The sequence below is a fragment of the Myxocyprinus asiaticus genome, chromosome 50 (assembly GCF_019703515.2).
Source record: "Myxocyprinus asiaticus isolate MX2 ecotype Aquarium Trade chromosome 50, UBuf_Myxa_2, whole genome shotgun sequence".
Classification (NCBI taxonomy): Eukaryota; Metazoa; Chordata; class Actinopteri; order Cypriniformes; family Catostomidae; genus Myxocyprinus; species Myxocyprinus asiaticus.
Genome location: NC_059393.1, coordinates 8,793,811 through 8,812,837, shown reverse-complemented (window position 1 = coordinate 8,812,837; position 19,027 = coordinate 8,793,811). Strand labels below are relative to the sequence as shown.

Sequence of the window (19,027 nt, the reverse complement as noted above, 5' to 3'; positions counted from 1 at the left end):
TAGATTATGGGGTAAAAAACTGGGTTGAAGGTGAAGTGTGTGATCCCATCCTTTCAGAGGCAATAATTAAGCTTTAATCTCAAGAGTCTTGTCCAGATTTACCAATCCACGGCCATATAATGTAAAATTACATCAGTGAGGCATGAGGTTGCTTCAAGGCAAGACTGCTTTCAGTGTCAGACCTGATTAGAGAAAATCCAGAGAGCTCAAATCCCACTACAAGCCTAACCTTACGGTTTAGATGTCAGGGAGCAGAGCGCTAATTCACTTTGTAGTACACAGCACAGACTAAATATTTATTTAATTAAATAACAGCCTTTTGTGGTTCAATAATCAGACTGTCCTTGCGATCCAAATGGGATAAATCAGCCTCCGAAGGGCACTTCGAGGGCAGAACAATCATGATAGTCATACTGTAGGATTGCGTCAAACAATATTTCCAATAAAAATGATTTAAAAAATGAGTTCAGTATGAACTATATTTTTGAGACAAACACCTTTCAGCCCTCCAAAGCTCTCACAGTGTATGGTAAAGTCTTCAAATGGAATAATGCATTGGGATGTTCACTTCTGAATGGAATGCATTCTGAGTCAAAAGAGGTGAGAAGCTACCGTCAAAACCACACAGAATTGGAAAGGGTCTCACTCCAAAATAAAAGCTTCAGCCAAAAATAAAAGCTTGATTTAAATGGAAAAAAGTACAACAGAAATGTTTCACTACTGTATAGTTTTATTAAGGTATTGATCTAACTGGTTAGCATTTTAGCTCAGCATAATGCTAGCTGATTAGCACACTAGCTACACAGTGGTACATCTTCTCTTTATTTTCATTACGTTTCTCTTCACTGTCTTCACTTAGTGATACGGAGGTATTATTGTATGCAATAGAATGTCAAAGTTGCGTAATTTTAACAATGTCACAAACCTTTTATTTTATTATCTTTGTGGTTATGGTTAGGTGTAGGGGTAGGGTTAGGGTTAGGTTTAGGGGTAGGGATAGTTGTAGGATTGTTGCGGGACTCCAAATAAACACAACAAACACAGTGTATGAATGTGACATCCAACTGTTGCAAGAACTTAGAATTTCACCGGTTATTTGAAATGGCTGTGATTTATAGTAATCTTGGAGAATGCAGATAAACCCTTCTCGGTCACACAGGATGCACGATAGAATGCGTCTCGAGAAGCAGTTTTCAAAGTTTCAACTACTTTCAACTTTGACATAGCGTTCTAAAAACACAGCATTTATTATGCTGAAAACCAGTGAGGTGCCAAAACATCCATTTGGTGCATATGTACAAAGTCAGCAATTAAAAAAAAAGCACAGATGAAATGCATTAACACGTCCTGTGAGAATGGGACCGATTGACGAACTCAACTGCAAAATGAGTTGCTGTCGAATGTAGGCTTGTACAATATGGGAATAAAACAAACAATATATTGACTTTTTTGAGAAGAGGTAAACAGGGAAATGGACGTTCTTTTACATCTATAGGCAATAATCTCTTAATTTCACTACAGGAATCCTATCCTCAGGAATAATCTCCCAGTCAACACATTCGCATTAACTGAAGGAAGAGATGGCACCCAGTAGTGGCCAGCTTTAAATCCCATTCCCATCCAAACACCACCCATCTGCTACGATCAGCAGTACACATCCACCCAGCTGACATCTCCAAGTCAATTTCAGTCAATTCACATGCAGCCTTAATCCTCCATGATAAATAAGCTTTATAAGGGACTCTTCACTGTTACTGTATACGTAATACTCCACTGTGGCAATTTTTACTTAATAAGTCAAATGATTCTAATTTTATTTAAACAACTGTTGTTTTATTTTTGTGATTTTTATGCAATAGTGAATGTTCTTTCAATGTAGTTTCTTTACAAGAAACGGCTTGTATAACAAGGTTCATGAAAAGGTAATTATGCACCCACAGAAATAATAATAATAAAAAGTCTGTCAAGATGTGCTTTCACCTTTATTTTCTATATTCAAAGTAAAGAATGGTTTAGTTTTAGTACCACTACTTTTGTTTACATGATGTCATGGTGTGCAGAAAACTATTATCGTAAAAATAGGTTTAATTTTCCATATGTTTCTTCTAATTTTGGGATAAACTTTGACTTGGACGTGTTCTTGACATATTTTGTGAAACAGCTGAAATGGGTTTGCAGCTCCCTTTTGGGGTGAAGAGGGGCACTGATTCTCTAAAAGTCACCCATGAGTGTCAGACCCCAAAACTGCAGTTTCCATTTAACGCCAAAAACTGTTGTGCATTCAATTAAACACATATGTCTAAACCTGTAATTATTTTCTTTGGATACAAAACCCTAATCAGCACTAGCCATCAAACTTTCTTCCAACTTAATACTAAAGGTAGCACAGCAGGGGTTGGTGATGGCATAGGTAAGTGTAGGCTTACTTTAATTTTTTATGTTTTTTTATATTTCATACAAATCTTTAATTTCTTTTCATCACTCTCCACTTTTACAGTTTTCCATTATTGAAAAGCATTTTAAGTGTGCGCCAGGTACAAAAATACTGGACGAATTAAGTTTATGATGTTTATTATTGTTTTAGAAGGCCAACTTAGCTCTGGCCGACTCATACAAACAAAACTGTCTGCAGAGCAATGTTCTGTTTCAATTTCATCACAAACGGTCGTGTTCTTCTCTGCTTGCTGTGGAAAAAGTGCTGTTTTTATGCTCTCTCTTTCTTTAATGGACCAAATAACTGCATTATGGGAATTCTAGTACTGCTTGAACCCAGTGGAACACAATGCTTGTTTGTAGTGATGGCACTATTGGTTGCAGCTGTGGCTGTCAGGGATACTTTTGCATGAGTGATGTTCAGTCAAGTTTGAGCATCATGATATTTAGGAAAACTGTCGGAATTTAAAGGGACCATTCACCAAAAAAAGTACAATTTTGGCATCATTTATTTAAATTGTATGACTGGTTTTCTTCCATGGAAGGAGATTAGGTTATGCAGAATGTTAGCCACAGTCACCATTAATTTTCTTTGCATGGAATGAAAACATATATGCTTTTTGGTCTCAATTTATTGGTCTTAAATTTATCCAGAACTTCAGCTGATTTTGAATGCATTTTATATTGATTTACTTTATGATAATCAATGCTTAAGGTAAAAAAAATAAAATAAAAAAAATGATGTCATCATATGGGGATTAAGTTGTGAAATTTTAAATAATACCAAGCTATAGAAAGCCTTTTTTTTTTTTTTAACTAATTGTTTTATCGTGTTTCCAGGAGTGTTGGTATTTCATGTTTTTGAGACGTTACAGACATTAGAGATGACTTTCTGTAAAGCTGCTTTGGAAAAATGTGGATTGGGAAAAGCACAAATAAAATTTTTAAATTATTTGACTTGATTTGACTTATGTTAGATTGTTTTTTTTTCTACTTTGGCAACAAAATCTCAATGTTCCCCATTTGCATATTTACCATGTTGAGTGGTCCAAAACATCATCTGCAGCCTGAAACTGAACGTTTGGTCCGATAGTAGGAGTGAAGGCACTTGGGTGCATATGAAAGCTGTAGGATGCTCCCTTACTCCCCATTTAGTGAATGACTTAACCTCCAGTGTGCTGTCTGTCTGCACTGGCCTCAGACCAGTTCGAAATGCACCTTATTTTCAACTCCATATAAAGCCTCTGAAAGCAATTTTTTCAGATTTTGCACGAACCCGTTGATTCCCAGTGTGATAATGCACAATGAAAATAGGATTTCTAAGGGAAAAATAGCCCTATAGTCCACGTCAGTGGTCATTGTGTTTGACAGCATGCCGTCTCGTGATAAATCGCTCCAATTTTAAAAACGGCATATTGGCTGACTGGAGACTCTAATCTTTTGACTCAAACATGTTTCAATGTAAAAACTTAATGAGGTTTCTTACCAGATGTAGTTTTGTTGGCATTTCTCCAAAAGACAAACTCCGCTGAGATCGGCGCCATGTTGTTTTGTCACATGACTCAGTGAGTCAAAAGTTCAACCCTTTATTGACAGCCCAGAGTGTCCTGAACTGAGATCAGTCAGTTCAAATGAAATGAAATTATGCAGAGTGTATAGCGAAGACAAAACACACAGTCCACACACTAGGTCAAGGGTTAAATAAGAAGCACCCCAAACCCAGTTCAAAATATTCAACTACTTTTTTATTCAAGTAAGCTACATTTTTGTGCGAAAATCAATAAAATTGCAAGTCACATTTAAAAGGCATTATAATACAAATAAATACACATAAATTATAAATATATCCTTTGTTAATGAAAAAAAGGAAAAAAAAGAAAAACCAAACAAACAAACAAACAAAAAAAAGCCCTAACTTCGTTTTGTTTGGTAACTGATGCTTTCCATGTGTTTCTTTACTTGACGCTCTGGTCTGCCCCGCCCCCCTGTCTCCGGTACAGCTGCAGCACCAACTCCCGTAGCTCCTCCCTCTTTCTGCGCACCTGATTCCTTGGAAACCAGTGCTCCAATCGCAGAGGCAGTTCAAAGTGCACCACTGGATTCTGAACGGGAAAAGACACACATATTTGCACACATTGGGACTGCACACAGTTTGATTAATTTTGAGTCAATATTGTCTAACATAACCATTCAATAAATTCATTTTTACGCACTTGCTATCATTAAATCAAATTGGCCACCTTGCTCTCTAGCTAGATTGATTATATCAACTATATTGGTGTCGGCCATTAATCAAGATTATTTTAAAGAATATTTGGGTGTTTCTTCAACTTCAGACACTTTCATATCCCAGTGGTTGATTTTTATTTAAACTAACAGATTTCAACTGTTTACTTTTTGTTATATGAAGGTCACATTAAAACTAAGACGCTTTTTACCATGCCTTTTTTTTTTTTTTTGGTACTTTTTAAAATGCCTTTTATGTATAGATATTAATGATATAGCCTTGTCCCAGACAATGACTTTAAATATTAAACCATGAAAATCCATTAAAAACTACAAATTAAACAACTATAATCTAAACAAAGCTAAATAAACAATAAACCATTTTAATATTTATTCTGTAAAAATGATTTCTATGCAGTGTAGTGTGGTTGTGGCATATTTTCACCACACCAAACAATTTTGCCCCTGATAAAGTTTTTTCCAAAATTAGTGCACTAACCAAGTCAAAAAAAGTGTCAGTGAAGAGCATGCTTGAGATAAAATATGAGACCAGTGATGTTTAAAGATAACAAAGAAAATTCAAGGTAAATATCACCTGTGATCAGAATATTTTTATAGGGCGTCATTTCCAATCAAGCTGAAATTATGCAAAAAATATAATTTAATTGTGTGCATTTTGGATACATAAAATGTTACCTATGAAATTAGCCTTAGCAAGACAAAGTCATCATTTTATTTTAAAACGTAAAAAATTATTTCTATTAGCGTCATCTCCTGTACAGAAAAATATTAAACACAATACAGAATTTGAGATGTGATGGAAATGACACTGTGGTGGGAATATTAATGACTTTCAAAATAAATAAATAAATAAATAAATAAATACATAGTGACATAAATCTCCAGTTATGCATGTACACACACTGTTTGACATTGCCCGAAGTTGAAGAAACACCCATATAAACATATTAATAGAATTGTGTGATGCTAATAATACTATCTGTCCCACTACTAGCATACATCATACTTACAGTTAAAGTATATACTTCTTTATTTCCAGCACTGTACCTACTTTTAGATACAGGTAGACGAATATGAACTGAAGTTTAGCCAAAGGTTACTAACAAAATGGGCTTAACTTGAGTTCCTGAAATCACAATCTCACAATCGTGCCCCTTACATTACTAAAAATCCCATTGAATGGCTGACTGCAATATGTCAAGCAACTAAGATGATTAAAGTTTGTCTAATACTTCTCTAATATTATGACATTTGGCAGTGAGGTGAAATAAAGTGGCCCATTTGAAAGTGTCTATAGATTTGCAGCATGTGAGTGAGTGTATACACCTGCAAGAAGCTCTCCACGTACTGCAGCAGGTACAGGCCACAATCACTGCTATTGTCTTGCAGTGGGACCCTGCAGAGACTCCCGCTTATGTTTTCATTCTTAAACGCTCGAGGGGTCTCTTTCCGCACCTCCCATTCTACCTGCAGGTAACTGAGAGAGTCAAGATAACATTTACAGGTAAATCGCAGGGGATCTACTCTCACAGTAAACCTCAGAGTCTTGTAAAGTGGAAAATTTAGCTCTGTTACACAGCCACAGTTAAACAAGGCAGGCCAAACAAACATACAGAGTTACAAACAAAGTTACGACTCACTCGCGTAGCAGTGTGTAAATCCGCTGATGGTAAGACAGCTTTAGAGAGTCCATTACTAGAATACAGGGCCTGTGGTTGAACCAGAGAGAGAGAGAGAGAGAGAGAAATTCAGATATAGACAACCAGTGGGTGAGATAACCGGATCAGTGACATCCTGGAGGGTAAACCATCTCACCTGATATGCACCGTTTTCAGCACACTAAAAAAACACGGCTCCAATTTAGGCTATGCTGTTAACATCATATTACACAGGCTAACAATTACGTGTTTTATATAAAAATAAAATATTTTATTTCTAGTTACTGGATAATTCTACATAGGAAAAAATTGCTATTTTGTATTAAAGGAATAGTTCACCCCAAAATGAAAATTCAGTCATCATTTACTCACCCTCATGCCATCCCAGATGTGTTTGACTTATTTACTTCTGCAGAACACAAATTATGATTTTTAGGAGAATATTTCAGCTCTGTGGGTCCATAAAATGCGAGTGAATGGGTGCCAAAATTTTGATGCTCCAAAAAGCATATAAAGGCATCATAAAAGTAATCCATACGACTCAAGTGGTTAAATCCATATCTTCAGAAGTGACATGGTAGATGTGGGTGAGAAACATATCTATATTTTTTTACTAAAAATTCTTCTCCCTGCCAGTAGGGAGAATGTGACTCGCCAAAAACACAAGAAGATGACTCCAGCCAAGTCTCCCGAGCAACCAAATTGGCCCGGTTGCTAGGGAGGGTAGAGTCACATGGGGAAACCTCGCTATAATGTGGTTCGCTCTCGGTGGGGCGCGTGGTCAGTTGTGTGTGGATGCTGCGGAGAATAGCGTGAAGCCTCCACACGCGCTATGTCTCCGTGGTAACGCGCTCAACGGGCCACGTGATAAGATGCGCGGATTGACGGTCTCAGATGCGGAGGCAACTGAGATTCGTCCTCCGCCACCCGGATTGAGGCGAGTCACTACACCACCACGAGGACTTAGAGTGCATTGGGAATTGGCCATTCCAAATTGGGGAGAAAAAGGGGTGGAAAAAAAAAACACAAGAAGAAGAAAGTGAAAGTTAAAGTGGAGATTGACTGAGCAGGGAGGAGAATTTATAAAAATTTACTTAAATATTGACGTGTTTCTCACCCACACCTATCATATAACTTCTGAAGACATTGATTTATCCACTGGAGTCTTATAGATTACATTTATGCTGATTTATGTGATTTTTGGAGCATCAAAATTTTTGTCACTATTCACTTGCATTGTATGGACCTACAGAGCAGAAATATTCTTCTAAAATCTTCATTTGAGTTCAGCAGATGAAAGAAAGTCATACACACCTGGGATGGCATGAGGGTGAGTAAAAAATGAGATAATTTTCATTTTTGGGTGAACTATCCCTTTAACAGTACAAACAAATGGTTTAATTTGTTACATTGCTTCATTCTGTTTACCTTGTGTCCTCTTGAAAGACGATTAAAAGATTAAATATTAAAGACTGATTACTTACCTCCTGCAGACAGTCTCTCTTGTACAGCTGTGCACTGTGCAATCCTAAAGAATATATAATATAATATAAATGTAAGTTTATATAATACATTTGTCAAAATTTGTATTTAAAATGTAAAATATAAGTTTGTATTTTGCAGCAGGTGTGTGCGCACCTGAACATTTTTACCAGTTCACACATCTCCACATTTAAACAATGTGTCACCCACGGCCCACCCCTATGTGTGTTTGTAGTGAGAGAAGGGGCATTACCAGTAGGTTGTGAGATTTAAGCTCACTGAGTTTCAATCTGTTGCCCTTCGATTGCTGCGAACTCTCTGGAATTACAGAACACAAACATTCTGATACAAACATCAAACAAAATGGGTTTGTTCAAATCTCTAATCCTAAAAATGAGCAACAGTAATGGCTATGCTTGCATTAGCCAACACCACTAATAATAACCTAAATATGAATACTTGCCATTATTCTATCAGTACACTATCATGACAAAAGGAATCTTGGTCTTTGTAGTGTTTTCTGAGATGGATCAGAAACTCTGATAGTTCTAGCAATGAAAACCACATGTATGTGTTGACAATCCAGACAACGATCACCAAACGACTATCAGACAATATGTGTTCCTGTATGTGCGTGTTCCTCATACCTGTTTGACATTCCCCTGCAGAGCTCGCTGTGGCTCTCAGGCCCCCTGCATGGGACGCGTCTTTGCCTCTCCACTCTACATACTCAGGTCGTTCCAGACCGGGAAAACAGATTACGACGAGGTACCAGTGGGCCCTGAATGGAGAGTAAATGAAGAGCAGGAAAAAAATGGAGGAAGTCAGTGATCTGTGAGAAAGTCTTGTGGTTTGATCAACAAAAAACATCCTGTATGTGTAATGGGTAAGGTACTGCTAACGGTTAGGGATGCACAAGTCTACACATTTCAACTAGAATATCAAATCGACTACATATAAATTGACTAGTCATTGTGTTGCCTGAATGAGTAGTCAACTAATTGGAAGCTCTGAATAATTATGGTTTTGAGTTCACCTGTTCAGATGCGTTTCTTAAGGATATTTACATAAGACGCGTTCTTTCGTTGACAACAGCTAGACAGCGCAACGGAATGAAACACAATACAGGGGTCTTGAGACATGTTTCTAAAGACTGGACTATTTTTATCTTGACACGCTGTTAACGCATGTGATTAATCAAATATGATTATAGCGGGGGGCCTGGGTAGCTCAGTGAGTACTGACGCTGTCTACCACCCCTGGAGTTCCAAGTTCGAATCCAGGGTGTGCTGAGTGACTCCAGACAGGTCTCCTAAGCAACCAAATTGGCCCGGTCGCTAGGGAGGGTAGAGTCACATGGGGTAACCTCCTTGTTGTCGCTATAATGTGGTTCTCGCTCTCGGTGGGGCACTTGGTGAGTTGTGCATGGATGCCGCGGAGAATAGCGTGGGCCTCCACACGCGCTACGTCTCCGCGGTAACGCGATCAACAAGCCATGTGATAAGATGCGCGGATTGACGCGGAGGCAACTGAGATTCGTCCGCTGCCACCCGGATTGAGGCGAGTCACTACACCATCATGAGGACTTAAGTGCATTGGGAATTCCAAATTGGGGAGAAAAGGGGAAGAAAAACAAATATGATTATAGCATACATTTTTTAATGTGGTTAACACATTAAATCAGTTTGACATTATAACGGTTTCATTCTGTTCTGTGTTATTTCCAAAAACTGATCAGAACTGTTAGAGCAGCAACAGTGCAAGTTTCTCTCTCTCACATTCACGCACACACAGTATTTGTTTTATCTAGATTTTAATCATTATACACACACACACACACACACACACGCGCACGCGCGCACGCCATTCTCTGGTGACCTCTCTCATCAACAAGGCAATTCCATCTACAGAACTGCCGCTCACTGGATGTTTTTTGTTTTTGGCACCATTCGGAGTAAATTCAAGAGACTGTTGTGTGTGAAAATCCCAGGAGATCAGCAGTTACAGAAATACTCAAACCAGCCCATCTGGCACCAAAAATCATCCATGTGATTATCAAATCAGCCAATCGTGTGGCAGCAGTGCAGTGCATAAAATCATGCAGATACGGGTCAGGAGCTTCAGTTAATGTTCACATCAACCATCAGAATGAGGAAAAAAATGTGATCTCAGTGATTTCGATGGTGGCATGATTGTTGGTGCCAGGTGGGCTGGCTTGAATATTTCTGAAACTGCTGGGATTTTCACACACAACAGTCTCTAGAATTTACTCCGAATGGTGCCAAAAACAAAAAAAAACATCCAGTGAGCGGCAGTTCTGCGGATGGAAATGCCTTGTTGATGAGAGAGATCAACAGAGAATGGCCAGACTGGTTCGAACTGACAATGTCTACGGTAACTCAGATAACCGCTCTGTACAATTGTGGTGAGAAAAATATCATCTCAGATGCGGGTTGGCACTGTTTTGGTGGCACGAGGGGGACCTATACAATATTATTATGTTATTTTTTTTATATATTATTACTATATTATAATATTAGTGGTTTTAATGTTGTGGCTGATCGGTGTGTATGTGTATATATATATATATATATTTCCATGTGTTTGTCAGTTTGGTCAACAAGCAAACTAACCTTTAAAAAAAATTATAAGGGGCAACACTTTTTGGTGTGGTGGAAACGTCCAGTAATTGTGGGACAGTCATAATTTTTGACAAATTTATAGAAATCATTTATACAATAAATGTATTTAATGAAATTATGTGTGTTTATTGCATTCTTTTGTTTAGATGATAATAATTTTAAACTTGTAATTCTTTTTTTTTTAGAATGGATTTTCATAGTTTAAAACATTGAAATTTCGGCCTGTGACAAGGCTAAGTTTTAAACATGTAATAATTTGAATTGTTATAATGTATTTTCATAATTTAATATTTAAAATCACTGTCTGAAAGTTTTAAACATAATACTTTGTATTTTTATAATGGATTTTTATTTATTTATTTTGTATTGAAATCTCTGTCTGGAAGTTTTAAACTTAATTTTTATTTTTATAATGGATTTTCATTGTTTAATATTGAAAGTCTAGGTCTGGAAGTTTTATATGTAATCATTTGTATTTTTATCATGTATTTTCAAAGTTTAATATTGAAAGTCTAGGTCTTTGACAAGGCTTATATTTAAACATTTAATTACTAGTATTTTAATAATGGATTTTCGTAGATTAATTTTGAAAGTATGGAAAAAGGCTAAGTTTTAAACATGTAATAATTAGCATTTTTATAATGGATTGTAATAGTTTAATATTTAAAATCTAAGTCTGGGACAAGGTTAAAACAGTAAAATCTTTACATAAAAAGCATTTGAAATATAAACGATATGTCAATTTTATCGTGACGTTCATTATAATAAAAAGAAATAGTTGAAGAAACACCCATATCCTAAATAATTTACATAAACTAGTCGACCTCATCATTGTTGGACGACTGGTCAACCATTGTGACCCGACGGTATCTCAACTCCAATTCCATTAATCAAGTGAAACATTTACAAGATTCTGAACCAGCTGTGCCATGTTACACTGTGTGTATGTCAGAGTGTCCAGATGCATTTACAAGTGATTGTCCTAATGTGGCCATTTGATTTTATGAGAACATGGTGTACCAGGCCAGAATTCACTGTTCTCTCACGATCTGGGATAATATACTTGTTTTACCTCGTTTCACTGATTTATCCTCTTGTTCATAAAGCTCAATCCAACTTCCCCTGACTTCCTCAGAAAACAAGCAGAGCAAAAAATCTAAGCTGAGCTACCTTTTCCTTCTTGGCCACAAGAGCAAAAGAACAGTCTGTAAGTGTGTTTGAGATGTCGTAACTATTTGTGAGGATTTGCTAAACATTCTGACGTGAAGTGCACAGCAGGATTGTGGTCTTTTGCGTCCTTGTTTTCTTATCAGGGAAAAAACTCAATCTCTCTGTGTGCTCACAGAGGTGTTCACATGTTATTTGGCCAGGAAAGTTGTCCCATCTAATAGGGTAAAATGAAAATGACCTGGTGCTGATCTGAAATGCTCTTTGGAGTGAATTCTGGCTTCCATTTGTGCATGTGTGTGGTTCGATTTGGTTTCCCACTTACTCTTGATTAACAGGTATGAATAGGTAGTCCTTGCTGAAGATGTCCACATGACGGGTCCATGTTCTCACTCTCTGATGTCGTCTGTATCGGGCCCTATTGAAAACATCACACAATCTCTAGCTTACTCAGGTTGAGGACTGAGGCTGTCAAGCTCCAAAAAAAAAAAAAACCTCCCCTGGTCACTATGCATTTCAAGGAACACCATGAGGGTAGACGATGACAGAATTTTCATTTTCATTTTAAATTGATGGTAGAAACAGACAGTTAAGGTAAAATGAAGTTGCCTTACGTGCTGCCTGTCTCCTCCGGACAGCTTTTGTCTTTTCGAGTAAGTTGCTTGTAGAAGAAACTGCTAAAGATGTGAGATCTTTCTGCCACATCTTTGTCAGCTCTCTCCAAGAGCAGGTACCTGAAAAGAACATATAAAATCAAAGGAGAAATATCTTCCCCTTAAAACTGATCAAGGGTCAGATCTCATGTTCCGAGCTGGAAACAAAACAACGGGGCATTCTAGTTGCAACATCTGCAAATCGAAGGTTTCAAAGTACTGCTGGTCTCACTTGAGGTAGAAGTCGATGATGACATCGTTGAGAAACTCGCCATCCTTAAGGCACTCCAGGTCCTCGGTTGTCACCGTAATGCCGCCTTTGGAGGGGGGAGGTGGGAACTGGATCAGTCTGGCGGAAAATTTTCAAACAAGTTATTCTAAGAAAATGTATAACTTTAACTATGAGAGTGGTTCCAACAATATGGTCCTCTTAGGTAATCATGACATGTCAATATTAGCTTACTAATTAAATCTAAATTTCAAAAGCCTGCATGGAAACTTCAACAACACAATGGAAAGTTCCAAGTCAGTGGTATGGAAACCTTTCCTCACAATGGCCAGAGAACTTGGGTTCCAACTGCTTAGCTTATGCTTAATCATTGTCATCAAAGAAGAATTTAAAAGTGAAGTGTGGAATGTTTTGCGCAACCAGTGGCACCAAAGAGAACTGCAAAAATAGTGACTGTTTTCAAAAAGTTTCAAACACTTTCCACTCTTCCATTGTTGTGAGAAACCGTCTGAATGCCCAAGAAGCAAAGATTGCAGCATTCAGGACGTGTAATTAAAAGATTGCAATTCCACTTAGTGCAGTTAGTTTCACAAAAATCAAACATTTCATCTTTCTCTTTTCTACTATATGTTTTATTTGAAACACTAAAACATATGTATCTTTCTTTGGAATATATAATTTAAAATTGTGTCAACTATTTGTTCATTAAACTCTGATGAGTCAAACATCTACTATATCAGCTAACAACTAATTTAGAAAAAGAGACTTGACACAAACACAACACCCAGGCTTTGATCCCAACACATATTTGCACCATGTTTGTACCTGCGTGGCAAGCTCTGCTGCCGGCTGTGGCTGCGGAGAGGTCTCCAAGCTGTAGTCCCACTAGCACTCTCCTGCTGGGGAAAAGAGATTAAGGTTAAATCAGAGCTGTAAGAACTGGAGATATTTCAAATCACCCCTGGTTGGAGTATATGAAGCTATTAGCCTTCTGGCTACTGTTTACATTCAAGCATGTAATTTATGTGGAATTTTGCTGAAAAGAGGATTAGGGCCATTTCGTAGACATGGGTTTTAAAAAATGTAAAGAAATGACATATATGTCTTGTTACTCTCTCTACAAATATGATTAACTCAGAGGGCCAGTGGATTTTAGTGCACTTTAGGATGACAGGGATCAAGAAAACAAAAATAGAAGAGCGACACCATGTGCTGCCTATTTGGGGTGGATCGCCGGGCTCCATCTCTGTTAAGCGCTGAGCCAGCTCGTAAAACGCTGAAGAAACTATACAAAGGAGAGCACATCTGAGGTGGCCTAATTTCACCACTGCCAGTTGGCGCAATCAGACCCAAAAAAGAAACGTGTCATACCCCAAGAGCCCTAACTCCCACACACAGATGTTGCCCCAGTACAGCACATATGTACGAGTTGTAGTACCCCCAAAAACAGCTGCCGTAAGACTCCACCTACGTCATAAAGAATCTGGAGAGAGTGACACAAAGGCCACTTCCACAGAAACTGAGAGAAAGAGAACTGCTGAGCTACTAACCCAAAAATCAGCCAACTTTCCTTCTGCGTTTCATACCTACACACCAACAAATCCTCCATGTGCCATGGCTAACCTCACTCCTGCTCTTATATAGGGCTGTATAATTCCTCTGGTGCCGGTATCGCGCCTGCACTGCGTTGCTGCCATTATCTAGCCAACCCATTGAAGACTAGGGATGTGCAAAGCTACATATTGTCAAAACCAACCAGTCAGTGGGTTGCCTGAATGACTAGTTGGCTCATCGGTTTGAAGGGAAGCTTTGCATAATTAAGCTTGTTTCTGACCCTGATTGGAGCGCAACGGAATGGAAAATAATGCAGGGGTATCGAGATATGTTTTTCAAAGTTGGATGAGTTAAACAGTTAAAGCACAGCACACTGTCAGCATGCTAATTAAAGGAACATCAATAAAAAAAATATCAAAACAATTAAGTAATCTAGTTGACCTCAATAATCAATTATTTGGTTGTTGGATGACTAGCCAAACATCATGATCCATCCCTGTTAAAGACTGTAGAGGAATCAATAGAGATGGACAAAGGAATAAAAAGATGGATGGATGGATGGATGGATGGACGGATGGAGGGACAGATGGAAAGACGGATGGACAAGTGGATGGTTGGATGTAGTGATGTTTCGATTATGGATAGATGGATGGTCGGACAGAAGGTCAGATGAATGGAAGGAAGGAAGGATGAATGAACAGATGGATGGGAGGATGGGAGATTGGACGGATGGGAGATTGGATGGATGGGGATGGTTAGATGATGATGGATGGCTGGATGAATGAAAGGATGGACAGACAGTTACAGTAGATGGACGTATGAATGGATGGAAGGATAGATGGACAGAAGGATAGATGGATGGATGTAAGATGGATGGATGGAAGGAAAAAGGAAGAAAGGATGGATGGATGAAAGGAATGAAGGAAGGATGGATGGATGGATGGACGGAGAGATGGACAATGGATGGATGGAAGCACAGCTGGATGGACAAATGGATAGACAGATAGAAAAACTGATGAATAGATGGATGGAGGATGGAAGGAAGGAAGGATGGATGGACATACAAAAGTCTGTGCAAAAGTTTTAGGCACTTGTGAAAAATGTTGCATAGTGAGGATGTCTTCAAAAATAATGACATAAATAGTTTTCATTTATCACTTAATGTCATACAAAGGCCAGTAAACATAAAAAATCTAAACACCTTTGCCTTTAAAACAGCACCAATTCTCCTAGGTACACCTGGACACAGTTTTTCTTGGTTGTTGGCAGAGAGAATATTCCAAGCTTCTTGGAGAATTTGCCACAGTTCTTCTATCTCTTTATGTTATCTCAGACTGACACGATGTTCAGTGGGGGGCTTTGTGGGGGCCATGACATCTGTTGCAGGGCGCTCTGTCCTTCTACTCTAATCTTTTCTATTTGCAAAAGTAATGTTTGGGAGTCTAACATTTATATTTCCTTATGACACACTGAAGCTGAAGATATAAATAACCATCTTAAGACAAATGCTTTTGCGAAACATCGTATGTGCCTAAGACTTTTGCACAGTACTGTATAGTGACATCTGGGGTTGGATCTTCAGTTCAGTGGATGGATGGACGGACAGATGGATGGACGGGAAGATGAATGGACGGACGGATGTATGTATGGAGGGACCGATGGATCGACGAATGATGGGAGGATGGGCAAATAGTTGGATGGACGGACGGACCGATGGATGAATGGATGGACGGAAGAAAGGAAGAATGAATGATGTGACGAGGTGGAGGGCATGGCCTGGCCGTGAGGGTGTATGGCCGGTGCCGAGTCAACTAATCAGCGGGAGAGAGAGATAAAGGGGAGCCGGAGATGCCAGTTCAGGAGAGAGACACATGCGGCCGCTGTGTATGCATTTATGTGTTTTATGTTAAGTTAATTTCTGTCATTGAAGTTTACGTTGACTGTTCTGCCAGTTCCCGCCTCCTCCTTGCCCATCCTTTACCCGTTACAATGGTGCCGAAACCCAGGAAGGAGGGATGCGAAGTCGTGGAGTCCTCACCACTGCCGTCTGCCAGGGGAGGAGCCGTTCCGTCCGCCAGGGGTTGAAGGACTCGCTGCCGTCTGCCCGGGGAGGAGCGGCTGTCATCCGCCAGAGGGCCGGAGGAGTGGCTGAGGACCAGCAAGCAAGTTTTTCTCTCTCTCTTTCTTTATGTCTCTCCTGCTCGCCCTTTCCCTCTCCCCTCTCCCTCCTCTCATCTCTCCCCAGGAGGCGGGGTGGACCATTGGCTAGCAGAATGGCCGGAAGGGCAGCGTGTCTCCCCTCCAGAGATTGGGGGTGGAGTAGGTTAGTCCGGATGGCGCCCCGGCCTGAATCGAGCTGGGGAGGAGTGTGACGAGGAGGAGGCTGTGGCCGGGCTGTGAGGGTGCACAGCTGGCGCTGAGTCTACTAATCAGCAGGAGAGAGAGATAAGTGTGTGTGCGCGCATGCATCTATGTGTTTTACATTGTTTTAATTTCATTTCTGTCATTTAAGTTTACGTTGACTGTTCTGCCAGTTCCCGCCTCCTCCTTGCCCATCACGGATGGACATATGGATGGAAGGATGGATGGAGGGACAGATGGATGGACATAAGGATGGACAAATCAATGGTTGGATGTAGTTATGGTTAGATGATGGATGGATGGATGGATGGATAGTCGGACAGAAGGTTAAGTGAATGGATGGAAAGAAGGATGGATGAACAGACGGATTGGTGGACAGATGAATGGAAGGATGGGAAATTGGACGGATGGAGGGATGGAGGTTTGGATGGATGGATGGATGTTTGGTTGGTTGGATGGATGGATGGATGGATGGACAGATGGAAGGAGGGATGGTTAGATGGATGGAAGAATGGAATGATGCACAGACAGATTGATGTATGAATGGATGGATGGAAGGACAGATCGACAGAAGGATGGATGGACGGAAGGAAAAAGGAAGGAAGAAAGGATGGATGGATGAAAGGAATGAAGGAAGGAAGGATGGATGGAGAGATGGACAATGGATGGATGGAGGCATGGCTGGATAGACAAATGGATGGACAGAGGGATGGAAGGATGGACATATAGTGAAACCTGGGGTTGGATCTTCAGTTCAGTGATCTTGGAAGTTCAGAAATTTCTTCAGCAAAGATAGAGGTTACAGTACAGTTAGACCTCATCACCTACCTCTGCTGTTTCCTGTCCAGCATCCTCCACATTTTGCCCCAGCAGTGAGAGGAGGTGTGCCCCCTGTAGATGGCAATGAAGCTGATTCAGCCCATCCGCCCAGGAAAGGGTGTTGCTTAAAGCTTCTTGACAGTATCTCAGACCAATCACATCCATCAGAGATGCCAACAGAGCTGCCTGAAGATCCTCCAATTGAGCAGCCAACACCAGCAAGATAAAAGGACAAGCCTTGCCTGGAAAAAGAGAGAAAATATAAAAATATTTCAGCACATTCTTAAATGTAATTTCATTAATATAGTTAGTCCATTAGTTTTATTTATTTGCAGCATTTAAATTTGATCATATGGTTGTTGATCCATCTATTAATGCACACCAGGTGGCCAAAATGAAAGAATGTGTCTTTAAGTTTGACCCACTAAGCCTTCCATGTTCTCACCGTCCTCAGTTTCTACTCAAGAATACTGTGTGTACTACAGCAATAAGCCTAGGAAACCATGAACTTTGGCAAACTTTTTTACTTGATGGAGGAACTTCTTAATGCAATAAAGCATCATTAATAAATGTTATCATTTATTCAATAATAAATAAATGAATGAATGTGAATAATAACTAAATTCAACTGCCAAGTAATTTTCAGTGAAAATCTTTCCAGCAGCTCTCAAATCTTAGTTCAATCACGTAAATTCAAATATGGAACACAAAGATGAATCACTCCAAGATTGACATCAATGATGCCAAATGATACTGTTTCTCAGATGTCTTAAAAAAGATTGCGATGCTACAAGTTTGAATATTCGAAAGTGTAAGTTAGATTGAAGAGCTATGGTGGAGTGTAAGATATTTAGTAACAAAATATTTTAAGTCTGTTCCTACCACAAAGTTACCATATGGGGCTGATTAGTCAGAACGTGTTTTTGCATATGTCTGCGCTGTTTTTAAATTGTTTTTATAAGTAAACATGCTTGATGGAGGTCTTTGACGTTGCGCTGTGTCTTGCGTAGAGGCATCACATTTTTTAGAAACCTTGTCAAGTTAAAAAAGATCTTCAACTTTTGAGAGACCTGCAATCTATTATATCCATTGCATCTAGCTTATTTTAGTGCAAGACAGTGTTCAGCCTGAACGGCCTCTACAGCTTTAGAAGACTTGGAATATGGCATAGTTGTATGCAAGTCACGTGAACTACTTTTAGGGTCCTTTTTTCCTTTTTGGAGCTTGACAGCCCCTATCCAGTCACTTTATACTTTTGTTGTGAAAAAAAAAAAGCAGCAATGTGTACATGCCACACCTGAACTGTTTACGGTGTGTATCACAGACAGCTCCTTCTGGAACAGCGTGGCTTGGGCATCCGAGACAATGAGGAAGAGGAGAGAGGGGGCAGGTTCCTCTGAGTCTGGCAACAGAGTGCCATCACGGGCCAGACCGCCATCCCATAGGCCGTAAGAGCGCAGCTGAGAGCACGTCACACTAATGGCTAGCTCACCCTCCCCATTCACACCTAGAAATACATTAGACAGCTGGGTTGTTTGCTTTATCCCAAAAACACTTTAGATATGGTATGATGGATGTTTGGCAAAAGATCAGATTATATCAATGGAAGGTAAGCTTTTAAGGTAGTCATTTGAGAGAAAGACTGTACATTTTAAAAGTGTATCAGCTAATAGTTTAATTTGTTAACTTTTAGGAGTAAACTAGCACAAATATGGTCTTAAAGTGGACTAAAAGCCACAAAACTCCAATTTTGATTTAATGTGGTCTTTGAGAAAAGTAAAA

General features: G+C 39.3%; 1 protein-coding gene across 4 annotated transcripts in view; it reads right to left on the bottom strand.

Annotated features, from left to right (window-relative positions):
• Positions 1-4,156: 4,156 nt before the first annotated feature.
• senp7b (SUMO specific peptidase 7b) overlaps positions 4,157-19,027 on the bottom strand; it is a 37,281-nt gene continuing 22,410 nt past the window's right edge. For 3 of the 4 annotated variants that reach the window (XM_051694849.1, XM_051694852.1, XM_051694851.1), the window contains exons 11-22: positions 18,543-18,752; positions 17,255-17,487; positions 13,337-13,410; positions 12,515-12,631; positions 12,244-12,363; positions 11,955-12,047; positions 8,468-8,601; positions 8,074-8,138; positions 7,823-7,866; positions 6,321-6,389; positions 6,007-6,157; positions 4,157-4,535 (exon numbers count right to left, since the gene is read on the bottom strand). In XM_051694849.1, coding sequence (XP_051550809.1) covers positions 4,389-4,535; positions 6,007-6,157; positions 6,321-6,389; positions 7,823-7,866; positions 8,074-8,138; positions 8,468-8,601; positions 11,955-12,047; positions 12,244-12,363; positions 12,515-12,631; positions 13,337-13,410; positions 17,255-17,487; positions 18,543-18,752 — 1,457 coding nt within the window. In that variant the 3' untranslated portion in view covers positions 4,157-4,388. The remainder of the gene's footprint in view (positions 4,536-6,006; positions 6,158-6,320; positions 6,390-7,822; positions 7,867-8,073; positions 8,139-8,467; positions 8,602-11,954; positions 12,048-12,243; positions 12,364-12,514; positions 12,632-13,336; positions 13,411-17,254; positions 17,488-18,542; positions 18,753-19,027) is intronic. The other variant, XM_051694850.1, reaches the window with a different exon arrangement.